Genomic DNA, 24,182 nt, shown 5'->3' with positions numbered 1-24,182 from the left:
CCTGGTACCTTCCAGCGGTGCATGATTAGTATTTTAAGTGATTTCTTAGAAAATTGCATAGAGGTGTTTATGGATGATTTCACTGTGTATGGATCCTCTTTTGATGGTTGTTTGGATAGTTTGGAAAAAGTTTTGAATAGATGCATTGAAACTAAACTTGTTCTAAATTTTGAAAAATGTCATTTTATGGTTGAGCAAGGTATAGTTTTAGGCCACATTATTTCCAATAAGGGTATTGAAGTAGATCCTGCAAAAATTTCAGTTATTGCACAATTGCCTTACCCCTCTTGTGTGTGAGAGGTGCGATCTTTTCTTGGTCATGCAGGATTCTACAGGCGCTTTATAAGGGATTTTAGCAAAGTAGCCCTTCCACTGTCCAACTTGTTGCAAAAGGAGGTGGAGTTTGACTTTAATGACAGATGCAAAGAGGCGTTTGATTGCCTCAAAAGAGCGCTGACTACCACCCCCATCATCCAGGCACCCGACTGGACAACCCCTTTTGAGCTTATGTGTGATGCATCAAATTATGCATTGGGGGCTGTCCTTGCTCAGAAAATTGATAAATTGCCCAGGGTGATATATTATGCTTCTAGGACTTTAGATGCTGCCCAAGCGAATTATACTATTACTGAGAAAGAGCTTCTAGCCATAGTTTTTGCTCTTGAAAAATTTCGATCTTATTTGCTTGGTACCCGCATTATTGTTTATACTAACCATGCAGCTCTAAAGTACTTGTTGAAGAAGGCTGATTCTAAGCCTAGGTTGATCTGATGGATGCTCTGGCTTCAAGAGTTTGACTTGGAGATCCGTGATAGGAGCGGAGCACAAAATTTAGTTGTTGATCATTTGAGTCGGATCGAACGTGTATCGGATGCGAATTCACCCATTCAGGATGATTTCCCGGATGATCATTTGTATATACTGTATAGTATTTCTGACTCTCTTTCTACTCTTTGGTTTGCTAACATTGTCAATTATTTAGTTGCTTCTGTTTTTCCTCCCTTAGCATCTAAAGCCCAAAAATATAAAATTAAAAGTGATGCTAAGCATTTTATTTGGGATGACCCCTACTTGTGGAAATTGTGCAGTGATCAGGTCATTAGACGATGCATTCCAGATCATGAGACTGACTCAGTCTTGCAGTTCTGTCATTCTTCCGCACCGGGAGGTCATCTGGGTGTTCAAAGGACAGCTCGCAAAGTGCTTGATTGTGGTTTTTATTGGCCCACCATCTTTAAAGATGCGTGGAAGATCTGCAGCACTTGTGAGCAGTGTCAGAGAGCCGGAAATACACTTACATGGCGACAACAAATGCCTCAGCAACCTATGCTATTCTGTGAGGTGTTTGATGTTTGGGTATAGATTTCATGGGCCCTTTTCCTGTCTATTTTGGTTATGTTTACATTCTCCTTGTAGTTGACTATGTTTCAAAATGGGTGGAAGCCAAACCTACTAGAACTAATGATGCTAAGGTTGTTGCAGATTTTGTCAAATCTAATATGTTTTGCAGGTTTGGAGTACCTAAAGCAATTGTTAGTGATCAAGGAACCCATTTCTGCAACAGAACAATGCATGCCTTGCTTAAAAAGTACAGGGTGGTACACAGGGTATCCACACCATACCACCCCTAGACCAATGGACAGACAGAAATTTCTAACAGGGAGATCAAGAGAATTTTAGAGAAGATTGTGCAGCCAAGCAGGAAAGATTGGAGTATGAGGCTTGATGATGCTCTCTGGGCACATCGGACTACCTACAAAACACCCATAGGAATGTCTCCTTATCGGGTTGTCTTTGGAAAGGCATGTCATCTTCCAGTGGAAAATGAGCACAAAGCATACTGGGTAGTGAAGACTTGCAACTTCTCTATGGATCAAGCTGGTGAGGAAAGAAAGTTGCAACTGAGTGAGTTAGATGAAATCCGCCTAAAAGCCTACGAGAATGCCAAGTTCTACAAAGAAAAGACCAAGAAGTTCCATGATAGCATGATAGTTAAGAAGGACTTCATGGTTGGGCAAAAAGTTCTATTGTATAATTCTAGGCTTGGACTCATGAGTGGTAAGTTGAGGTCTAAGTGGATTGGTCCTTTTGTTGTTACTAATTTTTTTCCTTATGGTACAGTTGAGATCAAAAGCGACTCCATAAATAAGAGCTTCAAGGTCAACGGACATCGACTTAAAGCATTCCTCACGAACCCTTCTTTAGTGGATGTAGTGGTGGAAGAGACTTCCTTACTCCACCCTACTCTTCCTCCACCATGACTTAGGGAGTTCTTCTTTTCCTATCTCCTTCTTCCTTCTTTGCTTTTATTACACTTGTCCAATTCTATTTGATGGTTTAATTGTTTTAATCTTTTAATTGTGCTACATTGAGGACAATGTGTTGTTTAAGTATTGGGGGGGGGGGGGGGGAGTGTTCTTTGGTTTTGCTAGTTTTGTCGGTTTTGTTAATTTGTTAGTTGTGTTAATTTGTTAATGTTGTTAGTTTCGTCGAATTTCTAGTTTAATATTTTGGGTCAATTCTGTGTGCATGTACGACTTTGCATGTTTTTCTTTGAATTATAGGATATGTTCAAGAAATGGGTAATTGTTTTGAAAATAAAAGTTTTTGACATTTTGTGACTTGAAATCTTTGATTCTCCTCTACATGTCATGATAGTTTTGAAAGCTTAATTTGAAAGTGATGAGTTTACCTTTGTGAGAATTTGAGCCATCCATCATCATGATCATTTGGTGTGTTTTGCCCCATTGATTGCTTGCACAATAGCCTTGGCTTGATTCTTGTTGATGCTTCCTAATTCACATGCATATTTGGAAATGATTGAGGCAATTTTGTTCTTATAAGCTTCTAGCCAAATGGACTTACCTTGACTTAATTCCTTGGATAGCCCTTTTGAGCCTTGTTTCCCTTTCCTTGTTTTGAAGCTCACTACAAGCCTTAAGTGAAAAACCATGATATCACCATATCCTTAAGGAATTTTGGAGCTTTGGAATCATTTTGGGAATAAGTGTGGGGGTTTTTGTTTCATTAGATAACATGTTTTGTTGGCCATGCTTCATGATATATTTTGAGCCATACTTGATGTACATTGCATATTGGTTAAATGTTGGACATGCTGAATATGATGTTGTTTCTCAAAGGCTACAGAGTTACAAAAAAAAAATATTTAAAAAAATTGAAAAAGAAAAAGAAAAGCAATAAAGTTGAGTGAATAAGATCTTAAATGACAAAAGAATGATGAGACTCTTGGTTCTACTCTTTATGTTTAAATTTTATCTTTACTTCTTTTTATTTTCTTATGTTTTCTTAATATGTACTTCTTCCCCATTGCTCCTCTATTCCTTTGGGATTCAGCCACTTATTCCATATTTTTCCATACCTTGTCCTTGGCCCCATTACAACCTTAAAAGACCTTTTGATCCTCATGTGCTTGTGTTTATGGGTTGATTGTCAATTTTAGAATCTTGCCAAGTTTATGTGGTGTTTGTTTTCATGGGTGCTTTGAGGGTAAATAGTAGCCTAAACACTTGAGAGATAGAGTGTATATCTTGTGAGGCTTTATCACTTTTCATTCTTGAGCTGATTAACTATTTTGCCATGATGGGGTTGCTTGGATGATTTTCATGAATGTCTTGACTTTTCGGATCTCCTTATGTTAGATGTTACCCATTCCTTGATGTTCATTGAGAAATATGTGAATGTTTTCGTTTGTCTCTCTTTGATATCCTTGGATTATGTTCTTTGTTTCATTTTGCCCAGGAGTGCAAAAGGCTAAGTATGGGGGGTTTTGATGTGCCATCATTTTCTTCTATTTTCTAAACCCTTTTTGCACCATTTTAATTACTGATTGGTCTTAATTGTCAATTAATTAGGCAGATTTATTATTTGGTCTCATTTAGCTAATTTGATGTTTTTAATCTAATTTCAGGAATTAATGAAACATTGGGCTTAATCCGGATTTTGGTTGTGGACTTGAAGAGGGCAAATAAAGCAGCGCTTACCTTAGTTAATTTTTAATTAGGAAATTTCACAATTTTATTTTATGTGGTTCAGTGTTTATTTCGTTTTGGGCCAGAGTATTGTAATAAGGCCCAGTGACTTTGAGTGACTCTTTTTAAATAGCAACCTTGAGATTCGTGCAGGGCATTCTATTAGACTATTATTCAGAGCTTAGGGTTTATGGTTTTGAAGTTTTTCTGTTCTAATGCTACTGTTTCGTTCTTAATGCAATTTTCGATTTCCTGCTCCTAATTACAATTTCGTTCTTGTTTCTTCTTCTACTTTCATTTACGTTTCTATTTTCATTTTCGTTTCTATCTCATTTACGTTTCTGTTCATCTACGTTTCTGTTTCTTTACGTTTCTGCTTCATGTTTCATTTACGTTTTCTGTTTGAATCTATGGAAGGCTAAATATTCTGGTGTTGTTTCCTTCTGGGGAGGAAGCCCAACTCTCTTTGAGGTTTCGTTTATAATGTGGTTCCCAAGCAGTTTTCCCTTCACTAGTTAACCCTAATTCGTGAACATTAATCAGTGCACGCTTCGTGTTCGATTAATTGCCTTTGAGCCTAACTTGCGTTCATGCTTAATGGACGAAGGGCTAACTGGTGTATGTGGTGCCTAATCACGTATTGACAACCCTAAGTTGATTTTCGCTTAGTAAATTGAAATAGGGTTGGATTAAGTGGTTAACTGTTAGGGACGAATTCTCCATAACCCAGGATAAGAGAATGGCTTCTGAATCAGAGGAAACAACCCATTTTTAATATTATTAGTTTCGTATTCCAGTTTACTTGTTCTGCTCCTTAAATCACAAAACAAACAAACCCCCCCAATCGTTACTGTTACTGCAAGTATATTATGAACAATTGGTTTATCATTGCTCGTTGGGAAACGACCTAGGATCACTTCCTAGTTACTGCATTATCATGTTTATTTGATTCGGGTACGGCCTCGATCAGCCTGCTTAGCTAGTTATGTATTTTAATTCTATTGATTGGATTGTTGTATTTCACTATTGTTCCCTTTTTAATTCCACTCATCAGGTGGAGCATAGGTAAAAAATGACAAGAATCATTCCTTTTAGTTGGAATAAGTGCCGAGAACTGAATCTCAATTGTGGTTGGATTTGTTTGTGTGGCAATTGTGGCATAGACTGTTTGTTAGTTTTTCTGGGCAGTGAGTGAGTTTTGCCTTAGTAAACTGAGGCCTTACAGAAACATGCTGTTATTTCTGGACTGGTGCATATGAATGTGATATGTTATAGAGTCACCTGAGATTCCAACCTTGCATTCCTATTCCCTAGTATTTGCAGAGGGATTGGAAATCTCTATGGGAGTATGATAGTGGCTTACAACAAATATGGTCTATAGGAGGAATAGGTTGGGCAGCAGAGTAGTTTCCAAAATTTGAAATACTTTGCAGGGTCCCCATAAGAAGACCCCTTTAAAAAAAATTAACCTATGCGGCTTTAAGTGACACGTACATGGTATTCTTTAGTAAAAGGTGAACTTATAGTTCGCTATGTACTCATCACAACTTCTCATTTCTTGCTTTCTGTTTGATGAATTGAAAACCATGGCAAGAGAATATGTGGACAGATTGTAATGTCTTTGTGGGATGTGAGGAATCTAAAGTGAGAAACCAACTTAAGGCCTTTCTATTTGATTGTGTAATACAATATCCATTTGAATGCATGGTTTTCTTTTCCCTTTTTGTTTTCTATTTTTTCAATTCATGAGATGTTAAAAAGCTTTGAACATCAGAATATGGCTTTACAATATGGGCCTAAATTGGGCCAGCCATCAATATTATTACTTAATGAACCTCCAAGCTACTTGGGCCACACCCCCTCCAAAAATAAAAATGCAATGGGATGTAATTGGCAGGAACCTTGGACATCTCTGACTTCAACAATTGGATTTCTGACATGGAACTGCAGGAGATCAAATCTTTTGGTAGCAGATTTACTTGGTTTAGACCCAATGGATCTATGAAGAGCAGACTAGATAGGTGTCTGGTCTCTGAACAGTGGCTATCTCATTGGCCTGATTCCTCACAACATGTAATCCAAAGGGAATTTTCAGACCACTGCCCAATTATCTTGAAAACAGATATGGTGGACTAGGGCCCTAAGCCCTTTAGGGTGCTGGATTGGTGGCTCAAACACAAAGATTATCATAGAATGGTGAAGGAAACATGGAACAGAGATCAGCAAGTTGGTTGGGGGGGAATTGTGCTTAAAAATAAGTTGAGGAATTTAAAATCCAGCTTAAAACAGTGGAGTAGAGAGTTTGGGGATGTCAAAATGAAGAAAATTCAGCAGCTGAGACAACAGCTAAATGACATTGACACTATTGCCTGTGATAGAATTTTGACTGAGGCTGAGCTTATGTCCAAGAAGTCTATACAACATGATCTGTGGATGGCTTCAAATGCTTATGAATCCCTATTGAGACAGAAATCTAGGGCTAAGTGGTTCAAGGAAGGTGACAGTAACACAACTTACTTCCATAAAACCATTAATTTCAGAAGACATCAGAACACCATCCATGGAATCTTCATTGAAAGGATATGGGTCCAGCAACCTAATATGGTCAAGGATGAAGCTGTTAAATTTTTTGTCAGAAGATTCACTGAGGAAAACTTCTCCAGACCTACTTTGGATGGGGTTCACTTCGATATGATTACTCACAGGCAAAGGAAGGAGATGACTGCCCCTTTTTCTGACCAAGAAGTTAAAGAAGCTGTGTAGAGAAGGCGTATGATTCTGTTTCATGGTCTTTCCTGGATTACATGCCAGATAGGATGGGCTTCAACCTTAGATAGAGAAAATGGATCAAGGCTTGTTTGCAATCTGCCACAATATCAATCCTAGTAAATGGCAGCCCTACAAAGAATTTTTTTCCCACTAGAGGTTTGAGACAAGGGAATCCTTTAGCCCCTTTGCTCTTTAATATAGTGGCTGAAAGGTTTGACAGGAATGATGCGGGTAGCAATAGCCAAGAACCTGTTTAGAAGTTTCATGGTAGGGAAGCAAAGTGAGCCTGTAAATATTCTGCAATATGCAGATGATACAGTGTTTGTGGGGCATGCTTCATGGGACAATGTCATTGTTTTGAAGCCTATGCTGAGGGGTTTGGAATTGCCATCTGGATTGAAGATTAATATTGCAAAAAGCCAATTTGGGATTTTTGGACTTGGGGCTAATTGGATTCATGAAGCAGCACAATTTCTGAACTGTAGACATACGGAGACGGAGACTCCTTTCCATTATCTGGGCATTCCCATTGGGGCAAAGTCTACCAGCAGCTTGGTGTGGGAACCTCTGATCAGCCAATATGAAGCTAAGCTATCTAAATGGAATCAGAAAATTTTATCTATGGCTGGGAAGGTTACTCTGATTAATTCTGTCTTGACTGCCCTACCCATATATATTTTATCTTTTTTCAAGCTCCCACGAAGAATAGCTCTCAAACTTGTATCCTTGCAAAGGAACTTTCTATGGGGGGAAGGGGTGATCAAGGGCATAAGAAAATCCCTTGGGTGAAGTGGGATGTCATATGTCTCCCCAAGGAGGATGGGGGCCTTGGGGTCAAGGATATTTCTAAATTCAATCCAGTTGTGGGCCAGAATACTAATGTCAAAATATGGAGGCTGGTCAGATCTTAGTATTGGAAGGGACAAAGCTTGGCATTCTCAATGGTGGAAGGACCTCCGAAGGTAGGGGGAGGGGAAAAAATTAAATTCTGGAAAGATAAATGGTTGGGGGATGATTGTAAACTTGAACAACAATATAATCAGTTGTTCTTGATTAGTGGTCAGCAGAATAGTACCATCTCGAACATGGGAAGCTTCTCTCAAGGAAATTGGTGTTGGGGCTTAAAGTGGAGAAGGAATCTATTTGATTATGAGCAACATATAGCTGTGGCATTTATGGAAGCAATTACTGATATACAAATCCAGCCTCATATGCAGGATATTATGGTCTAGAAAGCAGATCCCAGTGGTGTATATTCCACTAAGTCAGCCTACAGATTATTGATGACCAACAATCAAATTCCAAAGGCCAACATCTTAAAGACAATTTGCTAATGATAAAAATAAGAAAAACCACAAAAAAATCTAGCAACTCTTACCACCGCAACTAAATGTAGACCTTAATCATTAAACATTCCAAAGAAGTATGCAAATAATACTGCTATGAACATCACTAGCTACAGCTCACCATGCAGTAGGCATAATCACCATTTGTATTTCATATTTTTAATAGAAGATAAAACACATGCCAAAAAAGTTATATATCAAACAAATTTATATGGAAGGCATTTGGAAAATTTGTGACATACTAACAAGTGCCCCAAACTCCAAAATAATTGCAAGAAGTGTCAGTAACTTGTTATGAACCTGCTTAATGCAAAATAATGAGATAGTGAGCCAAGCAGGATCCTTATCACTAGTTATCTCTACTAGTGCTCCAAGCAGTCTATAGATTTAACAAAGACCAAGCTTACCTCAAACCCAAACAGTGACAATGGCAGTGAGATCTAACAAAATGGCACGAAACTTTAAGCTTTCCTCGTACCTCAATCAACAATATTGCAACTGAAGACGTATTATTATTATCATCAATAAAACATGAACACCCAAGGAAACTTAGCATACACGAATTTGACCTACGTATCTCGCAGAGAAAGCTTTGAGCTTTGAGCACCCACGAGTGTTTCAGCACCCTAGTAGCAATAGTGTATGTCGGGTTTTCTTCGAGCGAGGACAATGTGGGTTCTGTGGGGTTCGAGCGACGACAATGTGGGTTTTCCGGCAGTGTAAGGGGTTCTGATGGTTCCAGCGAGGACAACGTGGGTTTTCCGGTAGTGTAGGGGGTTCCGTGGGTTCGAGCGACGACAATGTGGGTGTCGAGGGAGCGGTTTCCGGCAGATTTTAGGCGGGAGGAGAAAGAGAAGATCGATTTCAGGCAGGAGGATGACAAAGAGAAGAGGGAGGGCAAGGTTTTCGAGCGCGCGCGGCTTGTGAAATCTCAATTTTTATTAACTTATAAACATAACAACATTGGTTTTTTAAGGATAACCGATGTTAACTGAATATAGTTAACATCGGTTTTGTAAATAACCGATGTTAACATGAAGTAGTTAACATCGGTTTTGCTAAAACCGATGTTAAGTAACTCCATTTAATTACAAAAATGCCACCGCGCTTTCGTTAACATCGGTTTTAGCTATAACCGATGTTAATAGGGCGATGTAGAAAGCTTTTTTTTAGTAGTGAGGACTCAATGTTGTGATGGATCTACCATATTAGATATAGAAAGGTACTAAATTAAGTAGTGAATATATTGTTAATTATTTGTTAATTTTCTCCTTTCATTTGGATATCTTCCTTAGTTTGAATTAGTATTGGTATGTTTTTTGTAATGGGGTGTTGGATTGTTTACGCCACAATTTTCCCTTGTTTGTCAATGCTTTATATTTCAATTTATTGACTTGGGAGATCAAATAATATTATGTGAAATTTGATTCATTAGTCTAATTCTTTTGTCATCATGATATTGATATTATGTTTATTGATAATTAATTTTCGTGGAAAACTTATTTAATCACCACTCAAGACTTTATTTAACAAAATAAACTCAATTTTAGTCAAACTAACCACTTATTGGTGGACTACTTCAACTTTTCATAAAATTGGGTATAAGTTACAATTTTTTTCAACTATTAATTGTTAACTGATATATTTTCATTTTTCTAAAATCTATTTTTTTCTGAATAAAAAAACTTAAGAGATATATTTCTTATCGATTCCAAGAAAAATAATAGTAAATAGCTGAATCTTTTGAATATATTATCATAATTTTTCACTCAAATCAATGCATGAGATATCAGTGCATCTCTGGATGAAATTGAAATCTCTCCATATTCAACAATGTTATTACCCCCCTCCCCCCTTTTCTTCTTTACTATATATATGCTTGGTTGGCTCCTCCAACTTACCACCATCAAGTATACATCTTTAAGCAGAAAATGAAAGTGACATTTTTTGTTGCTTACATTAGACCGGTCATTTATTATATTAACAACTCACATTACAAATAAAAAAAATACTACCAACTACTCAAAATTTAAACCAAAATTTAATTTCGTTCTTGGCAGATTTTTTTTCTTTGTTAAAAGTCACTACTAATGCCATTTTTAAGAGTACCTATTAATGGCATTTTAATAATTTCACTACTAAAAAAAAGGCTTTCTACATTGCTCAATTAACATCAGTTATTGCGAAAACCGATGTTAACGAAAGCACGGTGTCATTTTTGTAAATAAATGGAGTTACTTAACATCGGTTTTAGAAAAACCGATGTTAACTACTTCATCTTAACATCGGTTATTTAAATAACCGATGTTAACATGATGTTAAGATGAATATGTTAACATCGGTTTTGGCAAAACCAATGTTGACTTCATAGAGTTAGCATCGGTTTTGTCAAAACTGATGTTAAGGAGTTTATCTTAACATCGGTTTTTTTTAAAAACCGATGTTACCTAGTTGATGTTAACATTGGTTTTCTAAAAGCCGATGTTAACTATATTCAGTTAACATCGAGTATCCTTAAAAAACCGATATTGTTATGCTTATAAGTTAAAACGTTGAAATTTCACAACCCGCGCGCTCGAAAACCCTGCACTCGCTCTTCTCTTTCTCCTCCCGCCTGAAATCTGCTGGAAACCGCTCGCTCAACACCCACATTGTCCCACATTGTTTTCAATACTGTCGAAAACCGCTCGCTCAAACCCACAGAACCCTCTATCGAAGAAAACCCTACACTGCTATTGGAACTGTGGCTCGAATAAAACCCTACATACACTCATCTGCTAGGTACTAGGGTGGTGAAACAATTCGTGTTTGTCACTTTTCCACGAGGTACTAGGATGATGAAACACTCATGGGTGCTCAAAGCTCAAAGCTTTCTCCGCGAGGTACGTAGGTCAACTTCGTGCTCTTTGTGGGTTATTGTACCTGTGTGCACGATGGTAGAAGTATGCTAAGTTTGGAAGGAACCAAGGTGGCAAATTGTAAATTACTAGCAACCAAGGAGGCAAATTGTAAATTACTAGAAAAATTGTCCATGAACTATGTTGAGTGCTTAAATTGCCATATGGATTCATTCCATCACTGGCTAGTCTAAGCCTAAGATTTCTTGCCTCTTTGCCGAAATCCAAATACAAATGATCAATCTTCCACTGGGAGGAATCAGCCAAATGACGGAGCATTCCGTCACAGTTTCTCCCATTTGCATGCCATGTAAGGTCTTTTGCATCGTCTCCATTAGCAAAAGGATGCTTAAACCTTGGAATGATGGGAAGATACCACAACACCTTCACTGGGGGCCCTTCTTTGAGTTTTCATCACTACTACAGTCGTTATTATCCTTCACTTTGTACCGTGATACCCTACACCTAGGGCATTTCTTGAAATTCATGTCTATACAGTATGCAATCATTTAGGCAAGCATGAATCTTCTGATACTCCATACCCATCAGACATAGTATCTTCTTGGCCTGATAATAACTTTTAGGCAACGTGTTTTCCCTGGGAAGCATATTGTGTACTACTTGAAGCAGTGAAGTAAAGCTTTTGTCACTCCACACATATCTGGCCTTCACATTAACCAGACTTAACACCGCCGACAACAGCGTCAAGGAATTCTTGCACCCCAGATACAGAGGCTTCTTTGAACCAGTTTGCAATGTATCATACATAGGAGCATGTGCTTGCTGAAAAGACTCTTGTCCAAGATCACGAATCATATCCTCTAAGCGATCTCCTATTTATACATCAAATGGTTTAAATTGAGACCCCCTCTACATGTCTGTCAATTCATCATGCCATATCCATGTGGTGTAATTCTTATTAATCCCATCACACAATAGATGCTCCCGTATGTCGTCCAGTATTTGTCATCTCCTGTTCAAACAATTGATGCAATGACAAAAACATTTTCTGTCCTCATCCGATCGACTTCTTTCGGAAGCAAATTGCAAAAATTGATCAACGCCTTCCTCATATGCAAGGCTCATGCGACTTTCATTCATCCAACTTCGATCCATCTAAATAATAACTCCGTGATACTCACAAAGTTATTCCATGCATGAAAATCTCACTCCTTTGTTAAATTTGACAAAATTTCGGCAGCATTTTGCATTGGTCTCCAAGTACACAACATGAAATCAGTGAGATTATTTCCCCAATAATCAAGTATGCACTAAGAGAACAACTAGAAATGCATTGTACCGAAATTTCATCAAATTGAAGAAAAAATTCTTAACCTTAATGCACAAATCTACCATAAAAATATGAGTCTCCCCAAACTGTCCAAATGGATAATTCAAGATTGAATATAACAATTAATGCAAACTATCTGCAAGAATCATTGTATCCAATCTCAAACAGGAATCTAAGGTTCACTCATGATAAACATTAACTATATGCACAATAGTCATTAATCACGTAAAACAACATAAAAAAGGACATGGTTTGCATTTGTACTTGTAATAATGCTTAGTAACAGTCTCCAAGAATGAATTTCGTGATTGACAATGCTTCAAACCAAATGATAAGTGTCTCGGAGCTTATGCTGCAGCAAACAAGGGTTCCGTCTATTATTGCTCAGCTGTCATTAATACTCTAACTACCATGTAACATAATTATGGGAAAGTAGACTATGTCTTACAATAGCAGTGTAAACTTATGTACACAAAACTTCTGCCATGTTCTTGCGGACACTCAAAGGTGTTTTTCACTAAAACTAGCAATATGTTCTTTATACAACTGTATGTCTTACAATAGCTTTCAATCGATCATAAATTTATCACAAATGATTTTGGTTGTATGCAAATTAAAAAGCCCATTTGCATGGACATGCATCATATCCGACTTCTCAAACAAATTCTCACCATAAAAAGTAAGCAAGAATTAAAATCATAAGCAGCTTCATGGAGATCACCGTGCAAGTGCTTATCCAATTAACACTCAATAAGACCTGTACAATGTTTCTTATTCCTAAATATCTCCTTAATTGGATTTATATTTATATGCCTCGGCATATGATAATAGCCAATGGAAGTTTTTCATCTCATTAACACTCCTCAACGATCTGATTAGAGAGGGAGTTGTAGTATTTCATTCAATAAGCAATATCATTTTCTTCTTAGTTCTTTAACTAATGACCAAGTATACTAATTAGCAAGTCCCTTATGATTATAATATCTATGTATTAATAATATTTTACTATTATGATCTTGTTTTTCAGATGCAAACTATTTGACAAATGGGAATTTAGACTCTGCCATAGACTGGATTCCTGGCTTGAAGAACATCACTCTAAGGGACCTTGCTGGCATTTATCGTACCACAGATCCAAATGATATACTTTTGGACTTTGTGGTGGAACAAATTGAAGAAACTTCAAAAGCTTCGACTATTATTCAGCCCATATTTGATGCCTTGGAGCATGATGTGCTGAATGCACTCTCCACAATGTTTCCTAAACTTTAAAACAAGAACACAATGTACTGTGAAGGCCCATTGAAGTTGCTCCTTGTTCAAACTTTAGAGAGTACATTTGACTCTATTTAGTGTAATTTGTGGAAGGAAGAGTGCGAGTGTCTCAAATGGTTGGAGTCACAAGAACTTAATTTGGTTCTCTATGTGAATTTTGGCAGTGTTATAGTCATGAGACACCAACAACTAGTTGAATTGACCTGGGGCCTAGCAAATAGCAACAAAAAGTTCATGTGAGTGATTAGGCCTGCTTTAGTTGAGGGTGAGGCCTCAATTTTGCCACCAGAAATTGTAGAAGAAACCAAAGACAAAGGCCTATTGGTAGGTTGGTGTCCTCAAGAGCAATTTTTGAAGCACCCAGCAGTGGCAGGGTTTTTGACTCACTATGGTTGGAATTCCACACTTGAAAGCATAACCAATGGGGTGCCTCTAATCTATTGTCCCTTTTTCAATCACCAAACTTTCAATTACAGGTATATCTCTCGTGAATGGGCTTTTGGCATAGAGATGGATAGTGATAATGTTACAAGGGCTGAAGTGGAAAAGCTTATGAAGGAGAGTTATTAGAGGGTGAGAAGTGTGGCGTCCCTAAATAATGATTGGTTTAATAGTAATGATTTAAATAACAAAAAAAAAACCATGGGAAATTTTTTTTTCTTTTTCTTTTTCGTTTCTTTCTCTTTTTCACAGTAATTAAGTTCAGAAGGAAAATCATCACTATAGAGTCCTGAATGACCAGTTCACAACTCTATTCGGAGTCATTTCTTTTTGATCACGCATAACCTCTAAAATATTTTGCTCTTTCAAAAAAATAAAAGTATGTCAGCCATTACTTTAGGTCGTCACGTGAAAATAATAAAATAAAATATGGTCGGTGAACTCTCTTTCAAATAAAGTTTGTTAACACATTCTTCTCAAATAACAAGATTAAACATAAGTACATTCATCATCTAAAGCTGTCCAAAATATGGGAGTTTTGCAAAATACATAGTGACATCAAGAGCAAAGGTATCCACTGTGGTGGCTTCAGCCATATGTATACAATCATCAAATTCCTATACAATAGGTCTACCCATACAAAAACCAAAAGAGTAAACCTAACAGTCTGTACTAGATACACCCACCCCCAAAAAGTATATAAACCTAGTCTAAGGAGCCGTCTGCTATGATGAAGAGCCTCCACTAGTCGCTATCCCTCCAGGGCCGCTCTCCTCCGTAGAGTCTGCCTCAGATGCCGACATGACGTCCTCGAGAGAATCCACCTCAGGGAGTGGGTCCTCATCACCCTCTGGAAAGTCAAGAGCATCCACAGCAGGCTCAGGAGGTAGCTCCTCTGGGTCCTCCTCAGGGTCTTCCTCAGATGACGTCACCTCTATCACTTGGACTGGCTCCACTAGTCGATATGGAGTAGGTGTAGGTAATATCCACTCCACAATGCGCTAGAGCGTGCATGCGGGTTCCTCTGGATGTACCAATGAAGTAGCCGTGAGTCGGATCGTGCCACGGAATCGGCACCTCACATTGCCTTGAGGGTCTCCCAAACTCCCTCTAAGAACTCCATCTCCACTCGGTCATGGATTAATTGCGCTGCCATCGCGATCTACAAGAAATAAAAGAAAGGGGGTAGACTCTTTCACGAGAGATCTAACTACGGTAGCAACACAATGCGTCCCATAACCACTACATGCAATTAAAAGGTGTGCCTCAAGGCTTTTCATCTCTGGTAATCGATTACACAACATTGGTAATCGATTACCAGAGGCCAAACTCGAGCTACACAGCTTCAGAACATGGAAACCCGCAATATGCATTGTGTAATCGATTACACATAACTGGTAATCGATTACCAGTGGCCTGTTACTCTGTGTAATCGATTACACAGTATTGGTAATCGATTACCAGAGGCATCCACAACATACTGTCTCCATTTCTAAGCCTGGTAATCGATTACACCCATTGGTAATCGATTACCAGAAGCCTCTCACTTTCCTGATCCCATTTTTAGGCCTGGTAATCGATTACACACCCTTGGTAATCGATTACCAGAGGCCATCTTAACTTCCTGTCTTCATTTTTAAGCCTTGTAATCGATTACACACCCTTGGTAATCGATTACCAGAGGCCATATTCCAAATATCACTCAAGATCCATAGCTGGCCAGCCACCACACAAGCCTCCTTGCTTTGTGGTCTTTGTTCTTTTATCGGTTGATTGCCAGGAGCTCGCCTGTTTAGGTACGTCACAGGTTCTCACTGACTGACTATGCCCGGGTTGGGTCGGGATTGGTCAATAGCACCCCACCTGACGTCCCCAAGGTCTCCTGACCCCCGCGACATATCTCCAGGTACCACTCTGTGGTCAACGAATAAAAGTAGGAAGACTCACTCTTCCACACTTCCTCACTTCAAGCTAGGATTATGGGGTACCCGTCATATGTGGTACTAGGTGGCGATCGGGCGATGGTGCAAGTCGACTCTCCACATCCACAAATCACACATAAATCCACCATCCCCAGTTGCCCACCTTCAACTGAGCTCACGTACTCCCACATAGCCCTTATCCTCGTTCCTCTCAACATCGGGTTCCCATCAATCCCTCCAAGCTTCCACAACATCCAAGCAATTCAACATCCAAACATCATGAACTATCAAAAACCAAGAAAACAGGGCAGAGGAAGAAAACTCTGCCCAAAACACAAACCAATACCACATCTTTCCTTACTCAAATACCCCAGTAACATTCTCTTCGGTCCAATTCGTTCACCGTTGGATCGACTCGAAAATTTTATTGGAGGTCCCTAGTACATAAGTCTACATTTTGACCGTTGGGATCTGCTAGAAACATCCACAACCAAATATGTACAACCCTTTCCACAACCAGCCATGCATAAGCATTTTCTGCACAAGCACAAAATTCTGCTGCACATTTCAACAGCAAAATTCTGCATAATAGTGCAGATTTTCGAAATCACTCTTGCCCTCATCCAATTTTGCCCAAATTGGATCCTACAAGTCCTAAATCATGTATAAATCATATCTAAACCAAAGACAAGCTTCAGACCAAAGCAACTCAAAATCTAGGTATCTAAAACCCCTCAATTTAGTGGATTTTCAAGGTTTGAGAAGTGAAAATGAGAATGGGGTAATTTTGGAGCAAACTATCATCTCACACAAGTCTATAACATTAATCTAAACTTGCTCAAACTGGTTTTACAACTAAAACTCCACCGAATCAAAATTTGACCCCTCAACACCCAATTTACCCTAGAAATGACTCTTGCCTTCACTTTGGTCACTCATTTTCCTCCTTTGCTCAGCCCAAGCTTTCCCACAAGTCCTAAATGACATTTCAAACTAGTATTAACTCACTTTAACCTCCAATTACCACTAAATCCAGATTTAGCTTTTCAAACCCTCAAAGCATCGCACTTTTCCACTCATATCACTACATTCTCACTTTTTAACCATAGGTTAACTCTACCCTTCATCTCTATCAGTTTTCTAACAGAAATTTCAACACCCAAACATCACAAAGCATCATCATAAAACCCTAAAACAGAATGGGTAAGCTTAACTCACATCAAACATGACAAGTTTAGCATGCTTTCAACAAATTCCTTCACAAATAACTACCATAAGGCATAAACCTAGTAAAACTACCCATCATATCTCCCAAACACCCAATACCCACGAAATCATGTGAGAAAGAAGTCTACCCAAACCTGAAATTTGAAGTCCCACAACGTAGATGTGTGCTTCACGACTCCGAAAATGGCTTCCTTTCGCGATTTGGAGCAGAAATGGTGAGCAAAGGTTGGAGCTTTGATGGAGCTTCAATGGTGAGGAAGAAGAAGGGAATAGCAATGTGAGAGAGAGAGGGAGAAAAGCTTCTGAACTTTTTGGCTGAGTGAGGAGAGAGAACATGGCTTTGTGTTTTAAGAAAAGGCTTTCTATTTTTTTTTTTTTAAAAGCTGTGCCACATGTCTTCTTTAGAGTGGAGCAAAAAGGGGCCCACTTTTTCTCTTGATGTGACTCATACTCAGCCACAAGAAGAGAAAAATCTGACCTTTTGAAATGCTAAAATCCTGCCTCAGTTTGCAAGCCGTTTCTCTGGTTCCAGTCCCTCGCGTTTCTCTGCACCCGTCGGGGCCAGTTTTCGAAGGTAGGCAATATATATATCAAAACGCTCAGAATGAAACCCCGAGCGTGGTTCAGAGGTTGGTTTTGTTAAATTTTAAGTTGCACGCAAAATGATAATTTTTAGACTAATTAATTGAGAATTAATCTATAACTATCCAGTTATGGATTTCTCTTCGTTAATTAGTCTAACCCGTGTATCTTTCCCCCAATATACTTATACCTACTTCTACCAGAAGTGTGTATATATATATATACGCTAAATAATACTCACATATATATAATCATTCAAAATGCATCGTTTACAAAATTCCGGGTAGAAATTTCCAGGATGTCACAAGAAGGGTAAAGAGATAAAGAAAAAATCAATTGAGTGGAAGAAATTGGCACAAGAAGCTACCCACACTAATGGTTCGTCCTTTTTGAATTTGGGAAAATTGGTGAATGAATTGTTGTTTGTCAAGACTTAGGCTACAAGAAAATAAGTTGGCATTAGTTAGTTTCCATATTACTAAGTTGATATTCAAATATTGTTTGTAATGCTATCATCTAAATTTGATTTGAACGAGTTTCCCTATGGTGTTAATGTGGGATTCAATATTACTATTATTTCTTTCTCGTTGATGCTATTCAATGCTTGAATGCTCTACTCGTTTTCAATTGGCAGATTATTTTTCAAAATTGTTTAATTAAAATGTATGCTAAATAAAGTAACAAAATTTCCCGTATCAAAGACTAGAATTTGAAACTCCTAATATACACCATTGACAAAAAGCCTCAAGCAGTTGACCAGAGGAACAAAAGCAGCAAAGTAGCTAGCCTTAGGGGAGTTGCTATCCTAGCAATTACATCAAAACATTCAAACAATACAACAACAACAGCAATTAATACATTGCAGTTCACACACCTTCCTCGTATGAAAGATTAAAAAATTGAAGAAATGGGATACCTGAAAATTGGCCAAGAAACCAGAAAAAGCAAGGCAGACAATATATGGACCAACTTTCTACTTAGACACTGCCCAATCAATTTTCACTAACCCAATTAGTCACATCATAGCTAAGCACCAACACACAAATCAAAAGTGTACTAGTTAATTTTAGTTCACAAACTAAAATCAATTCATTTTATCTTATAAACATTTACAAAGAAATTTATCTGCACTTTGTAGATAGATTATGTTTTGGAAACTGTGTGTGGAAGCAATGTCTTCCAAGGTTATTTTGATTATGCCAAAGAATCAAGAGTTAAGCAAAGTTTCAAGCAAAGATTCAAGAATCAAGTGTCAAGTTTAAAGAATCAAGATTCAAGATAAAGATTCAAGAATAATCAAGATCAAGATTCAAGACTCAAGATTCAAGAATCAAGCGAAGACTCAATCAAGATAAGTATTACAAAGTTTTTCAAAACATTGAGTAGCACAAGAAGTTTTCACAAAATCATTACCAAAGATTTTTACTCTCTGGTAATCGATTACCAGAAGGTAGTAATCGATTACCAGTGTTTTAAAACGTTAAGATTTTCAAGAGTCACAACTTTTTAAGTGACTAGTTTTTTAAAGAAATTGCCAAGAGTCACAAGCTTTGACTTGAGTCATCAAAAGATTATAAACATGGCATGAATTTTAATAAGAGATCAATCATCTATCTTTCAATCTTCTCTCAAACATCATTCAATATCTTTCAACTCTTTCTACAAAATTTTCTGATTCTTTTTCTTTTCATCTTTCTAAAAGTTTTTGTTCAAAACTTTCTCTTCCAAGAAAAGTTCTTTGTTCAAAAACTTGTGCTATTCATCTTTTTCATTGTCTTCTACCTTTGCCAAAAGAACGAAGGACTAACCGCTTGAATTCTTTTGTGTCTCTCTTCTCCCTTACAAAGGATTCAAAGGACTAACCGCCTGAGAATTCTTTTGATTCTTCCCTTTCCCTTAAGCAAAAGATTTCAAAGGACTAACCGCTTGAGATATCTTTTGTTTCCCCTTACAAAGATTCAAAGGACTAACCACCTGAGAATTCTTTATCCCAACACATTGGAGGGTACATCCTTTGGGTACAAGTAGAGGGTACATCTACTTGGGGATTGTTATACTGAGAACAAGAGAGGGTACATCTCTTGTGGATCAATTCAAGTGGAGGGTACATCCACTTGGTTTTTCAAAGAGAACAAGATAGGGTACATCCCTTGTGGATCTTTGGCTTGTAAAGGATTTTACAAGGTTGAAAGAAATCTCAAGAACCACAGGTTGCTTGGGGACTGGATGTAGGCACGGTTTGTGGCCGAACCAGTATAAATCTTGTGTCTATCTTCTTCTTCCCTACACTCTTTAATTTCCGCTGTGTACTTTTCTTTTACGCTTTACTTTTGTTTAAATTACATAACTTAGTAGTAAAGCCTAATTGAATCTAGTAACATTAAGAAGGATAAATTTTTTTAATTAGTCCAGACACGGTCATAGTTAATTCAACCCCCTCCTTCTTAATTATTCTGAGGCCACTTGATCCAACACTGTGTATGTGCATGCAAGCATCAGAAGGAAACAACACCAGAAATTTAGCCTTCCATAATTTCAACCAAAAACAAAAAATGCAATTGAAGCTAAAGGCAGAAACGTAAATGAAACTGGAAATAGAAACGAGAATGAAACTAAAGCAGAAACGTACATGAAACTAAAGGCAGCAGAAGAAATAAAAACAAAATTGCAATTAGAAGTAGAGAATGGAAAAATGCATTACGTGAACAGTAATAATAAGCTCAGAAAAACGTAAACCCTAAACCTTATGCTCTGAATAATAGTCTAACAGAATAGCCTTGCACGAATCCCAAGTCTACAATTTATAAGGGTCACTCAAAGTCACTGGGCCCTATTACATTATTCTGGCCCAAAATGAAATAAACACTGAACAACATAAAATAAAATTGCAAACCCCTAATTAAAAATTAACTAAGGTAAACGTTGCTTTATTTGCCCTCTTTAAGTCCACGACCAAAATCCGGATTAAGCCCAATGCTTCATTAATTCCTGAAATTAGATTGAAAACATCAATTTAACTGAATGAGCCCAAGTAATAAAATTGCCTAATTAATTTGACAATTACGACTAATCAATAATTAAAATGGTGCAAAAAGGTTTTAAGAAATAGGAGAAAATAATGGCACATCAAAACCCCCCATACTTAGCCTTTTGCACTCCTTGGCAAAATGAAACAAAGAACAAAATCCAAGGATATCAAGAGAAACAAACAAGAACATTTACATATTTCTCAATGAACATCAAGGAATGAAAGGAATGGGTAACATCTAACATCTAACATGAAGAGATCCGAAAAGTCAAGACATTCATGAAAATCATCCAAGCAACCCAATAATGGCAACATAGTTAATCAGCTCAAGAATGAAAAGTGATAAAGCCTCACAAGATATACACTCTATCTCTCAAGTATCTACTCAAGTGTCTAGGCTACTATTTACCCTCAAAGCACCCATGAAAACCAACACCACATAAACTTGGCAAGATTCTAAAGTTGACAATCAACCCATAAACACAAGTACATGAGGATCAAAAGGTCTTTTAAGGTTGTAATGGGGCCAAGGACAAGGTAGGGAAAAATATGGAATAAGTGGCTAAATCCCAAAGGAATAGAGGAGCAATGGGGAATAAGTGCATATTAAGAAAAAATAAGAAGACCTAAAGATAAAATTTAAACATAAAGAGTAGAACTAAGAGTCTCATCATTCTTTTTCCAATTAAGATCTTATTCACTCAACTTTATTGCTTTTCTTTTTCTTTTTCGATTTTTTTTTACTCTGTAGCATTTAAGAAACAACATCTCATTCAGCATGTCCAACATTTAACCAATATACAATGTACATCAAGTATGGCCCAAAATACATCATGAAGCATAGCCAACAAAACATGTTATCCAATGAAACAAAAACCCCCCACACTTATTCCCAAAACAATTCCAAAGCTCCAAAATTCCTTAAGGATATGGTGATATCATGGTTTTTCACTTAAGGCTTGTAGTGAGCTTCAAAACAAGGAAAGGGAAACAAGGCTCAAAAGGGTTAACAAAAGGAATTAATTCAAGGTAAGTCCATTTGGCTAGAGGCTTATAAGAACAAAATTGCCTAAATCATTTCCAAATGTGCATGTGAATTAGGAAGCATCAACAAGAATCAAGCCAAGGCTATTGTGCAAGCAATCAATGGGGGCAAAAACACACCAAATGATTATGATGATGGATGGTTCAAATTCTCACAAAGGTAAACTTATCACTTTTGAATTGAGCTTTCAAAACTATCATGACATGTAGAGGAAAATCAAGGATTTCAAATCACAAAATGTCAAGAGACTTTTATTTTCCAAAACAATTACCCATTTCTTGAACATATCCTATAATTCAAAGAAAAATATGCAAAGTTGTACATGCAAACAAAATTGACCTAAAATATTAAACTAAAAACCCAACAAAACTAACAAAATTAAAAAATTTAACACAACTAACAAAATTAACATAACCGACAAAACTAGCAAAACCAAAGAACACTCCCCCCATACTTAAGCAACACATTGTCCTCAATGTAGCACAATTAAAAGCAATTAAACCATCAAATAGAATCGGACAAGTGTAATAAAAGCAAAGAAGGAGATAGGAAAAGAGGAGCTCCCTAAGTCATGGTGGAGGAAGAGTAGGGTGGAGTAAGGAAGTCTCTTCCACCACTACGTCCACTAAAGATGGGTTTGTGAGGAATGCTTTAAGTCGGTGTCCGCTGACGTTGAAGCTCTTGTTTGTGGAGTCGCTTTTGATCTCAACTGTACCATAAGGAAAAACATTAGTAACAACAAAAGGACCAATCCACTTAGACCTCAACTTACCATTCATGAGTCGAAGCCTAGAATTATACAATAACATTTTTTACCCAACCATGAAGTCCTTCTTAATTATCATGCTATCATGGAACTTCTTGTTCTTTTCTTTGTAGAACTTGGCATTCTCGTAGGCTTCTAGGTGGATCTCATCTAACTCACACAGTTGCAACTTTCTTTCCTCACCAGCTTGATCCATTGAGAAGTTGCAGGTCTTCACTGCCCAGTATGCTTTGTGCTCAATCTCCACTGGAAGATGATATGCCTTTCCAAAGACAACCCGATAAGGAGACATTCCTATGGGTGCTTTGTAGGCAGTCCAATGTGCCCAAAGAGCATCATCAAGCCTGGTACTCCAATCTTTCCTGCTCGGCTGCACAATCTTCTCTAAAATTCTCTTGATCTCCCTGTTAGAAATTTATGCCTGTCCATTGGTTTGGGGGTTGTATGGTGTGGATACTCTGTGTACAACCCCGTACTTTTTAAGCAAAGCATGCATTGATTTGTTGCAAAAATGGGTTCCTTGATCACTAACGATTGCTTTAGGTACTCCAAACCTGCAAAACAGATTAGCTCTGACAAAATCTGCAACAACCTTAGCATCATTAGTTCTAGTGGGCTTGGCTTCCACCATTTTGAAACATAATCAACTGCAAGGAGAATGTAAACATAACCAAAAGAGACAGGAAAAGGGCCCATGAAATCTATGCCCTAGACATCAAACACCTCACAGAATAGCATAGGTTGTTGAGGCATTTTTTGTCGCCATGTAAGTGCACTTCCTACTCTCTGACACTGCTCACAAGTGCTACAAATCTTCCATGCATCTTTAAAGATGGTGGGCCAATAAAAACCACAGTCAAGCACTTTGCGAGCTGTCCTTTGAACACCCAGATGACCTCCCGGTGCGGAAGAATGACAGAACCGCAGGACTGAGTTAGTCTCATGATCTGGAATGCATCATCTAATGACCTAATCACTGCACAATTTCCACAAGTAGGGGTCATCCCAAATAAAATGCTTAGCATCACTTTTAATTTTATCTTTTTGAGCCTTAGATGCTAATGGAGGAAAAACAGAAGCAACTAAATAATTGACAATGTTAGCAAACCAGGGAGTAGAAGAAGAATCAGAAATACTATACAATATATACAAATGATCATCCGGGAAATTATCCCAAATGGGTGAATCCTCATCAGACACGCGTTCGATCCGACTCAAATGACCAGCAACTAAATTTTGTGCTCCGCTCCTATCACGGATCTCCAAGTCAAACTCTTGGAGCCAGAGCATCCATCGGATCAACCTAGGCTTAGAATTAGCCTTCTTTAATAAGTACTTTAGAGCTGCATGGTTAGTATAAACAATAATGCGAGTACCAAGCAAATAAGAACGAAATTTTTCAAGAGCAAAAACTATGGCTAGTAGCTCTTTCTCAGTAGTAGTATAATTCGCTTGGGTAGCATCTAAAGTCCTAGAAGCATAATATATCACCCTGGGCAATTTATCAATTTTCTGAGCAAGGACAGCCCCTAATGCATAATTTGATGCATCACACATAAGCTCAAAAGGGGTTGTCCAGTCGGGTGCCTAGTTGGACAGTGGAA

The 24,182-nt window shown here is 37.8% G+C and overlaps 1 protein-coding gene and 2 pseudogenes across 1 annotated transcript; 2 read left to right on the top strand and 1 right to left on the bottom strand.

Moving 5' to 3' along the window:
* Positions 1-5,430: 5,430 nt before the first annotated feature.
* Positions 5,431-5,541, bottom strand: LOC113000030 (uncharacterized; annotated as a pseudogene).
* Positions 5,542-6,983: 1,442 nt separating this feature from the next.
* Positions 6,984-7,547, top strand: LOC102664570 (uncharacterized). The gene has a single exon (XM_006601480.1). The coding sequence runs from the start codon at positions 6,984-6,986 to the stop codon at positions 7,545-7,547; it is 564 nt and encodes a 187-aa protein (XP_006601543.1).
* A 100-nt stretch (positions 7,548-7,647) lies between these two features.
* LOC100803044 (7-deoxyloganetin glucosyltransferase-like) lies at positions 7,648-18,176 on the top strand (annotated as a pseudogene).
* Positions 18,177-24,182: the final 6,006 nt, after the last annotated feature.

Source organism: Glycine max, chromosome 17 (assembly GCF_000004515.6).
Source record: "Glycine max cultivar Williams 82 chromosome 17, Glycine_max_v4.0, whole genome shotgun sequence".
NCBI lineage: Eukaryota > Viridiplantae > Streptophyta > Magnoliopsida > Fabales > Fabaceae > Glycine > Glycine max.
The sequence above is the reverse complement of the archived record's forward strand: the minus strand, read 5'-3'. Positions and strand labels throughout refer to the sequence as shown.

Bases quoted from the DNA above. Each gene is read 5' to 3' on its own strand.
- LOC102664570 (XM_006601480.1), top strand. From the start codon at position 6,984: ATGCGGGTAGCAATAGCCAAGAACCTGTTTAGAAGTTTCATGGTAGGG.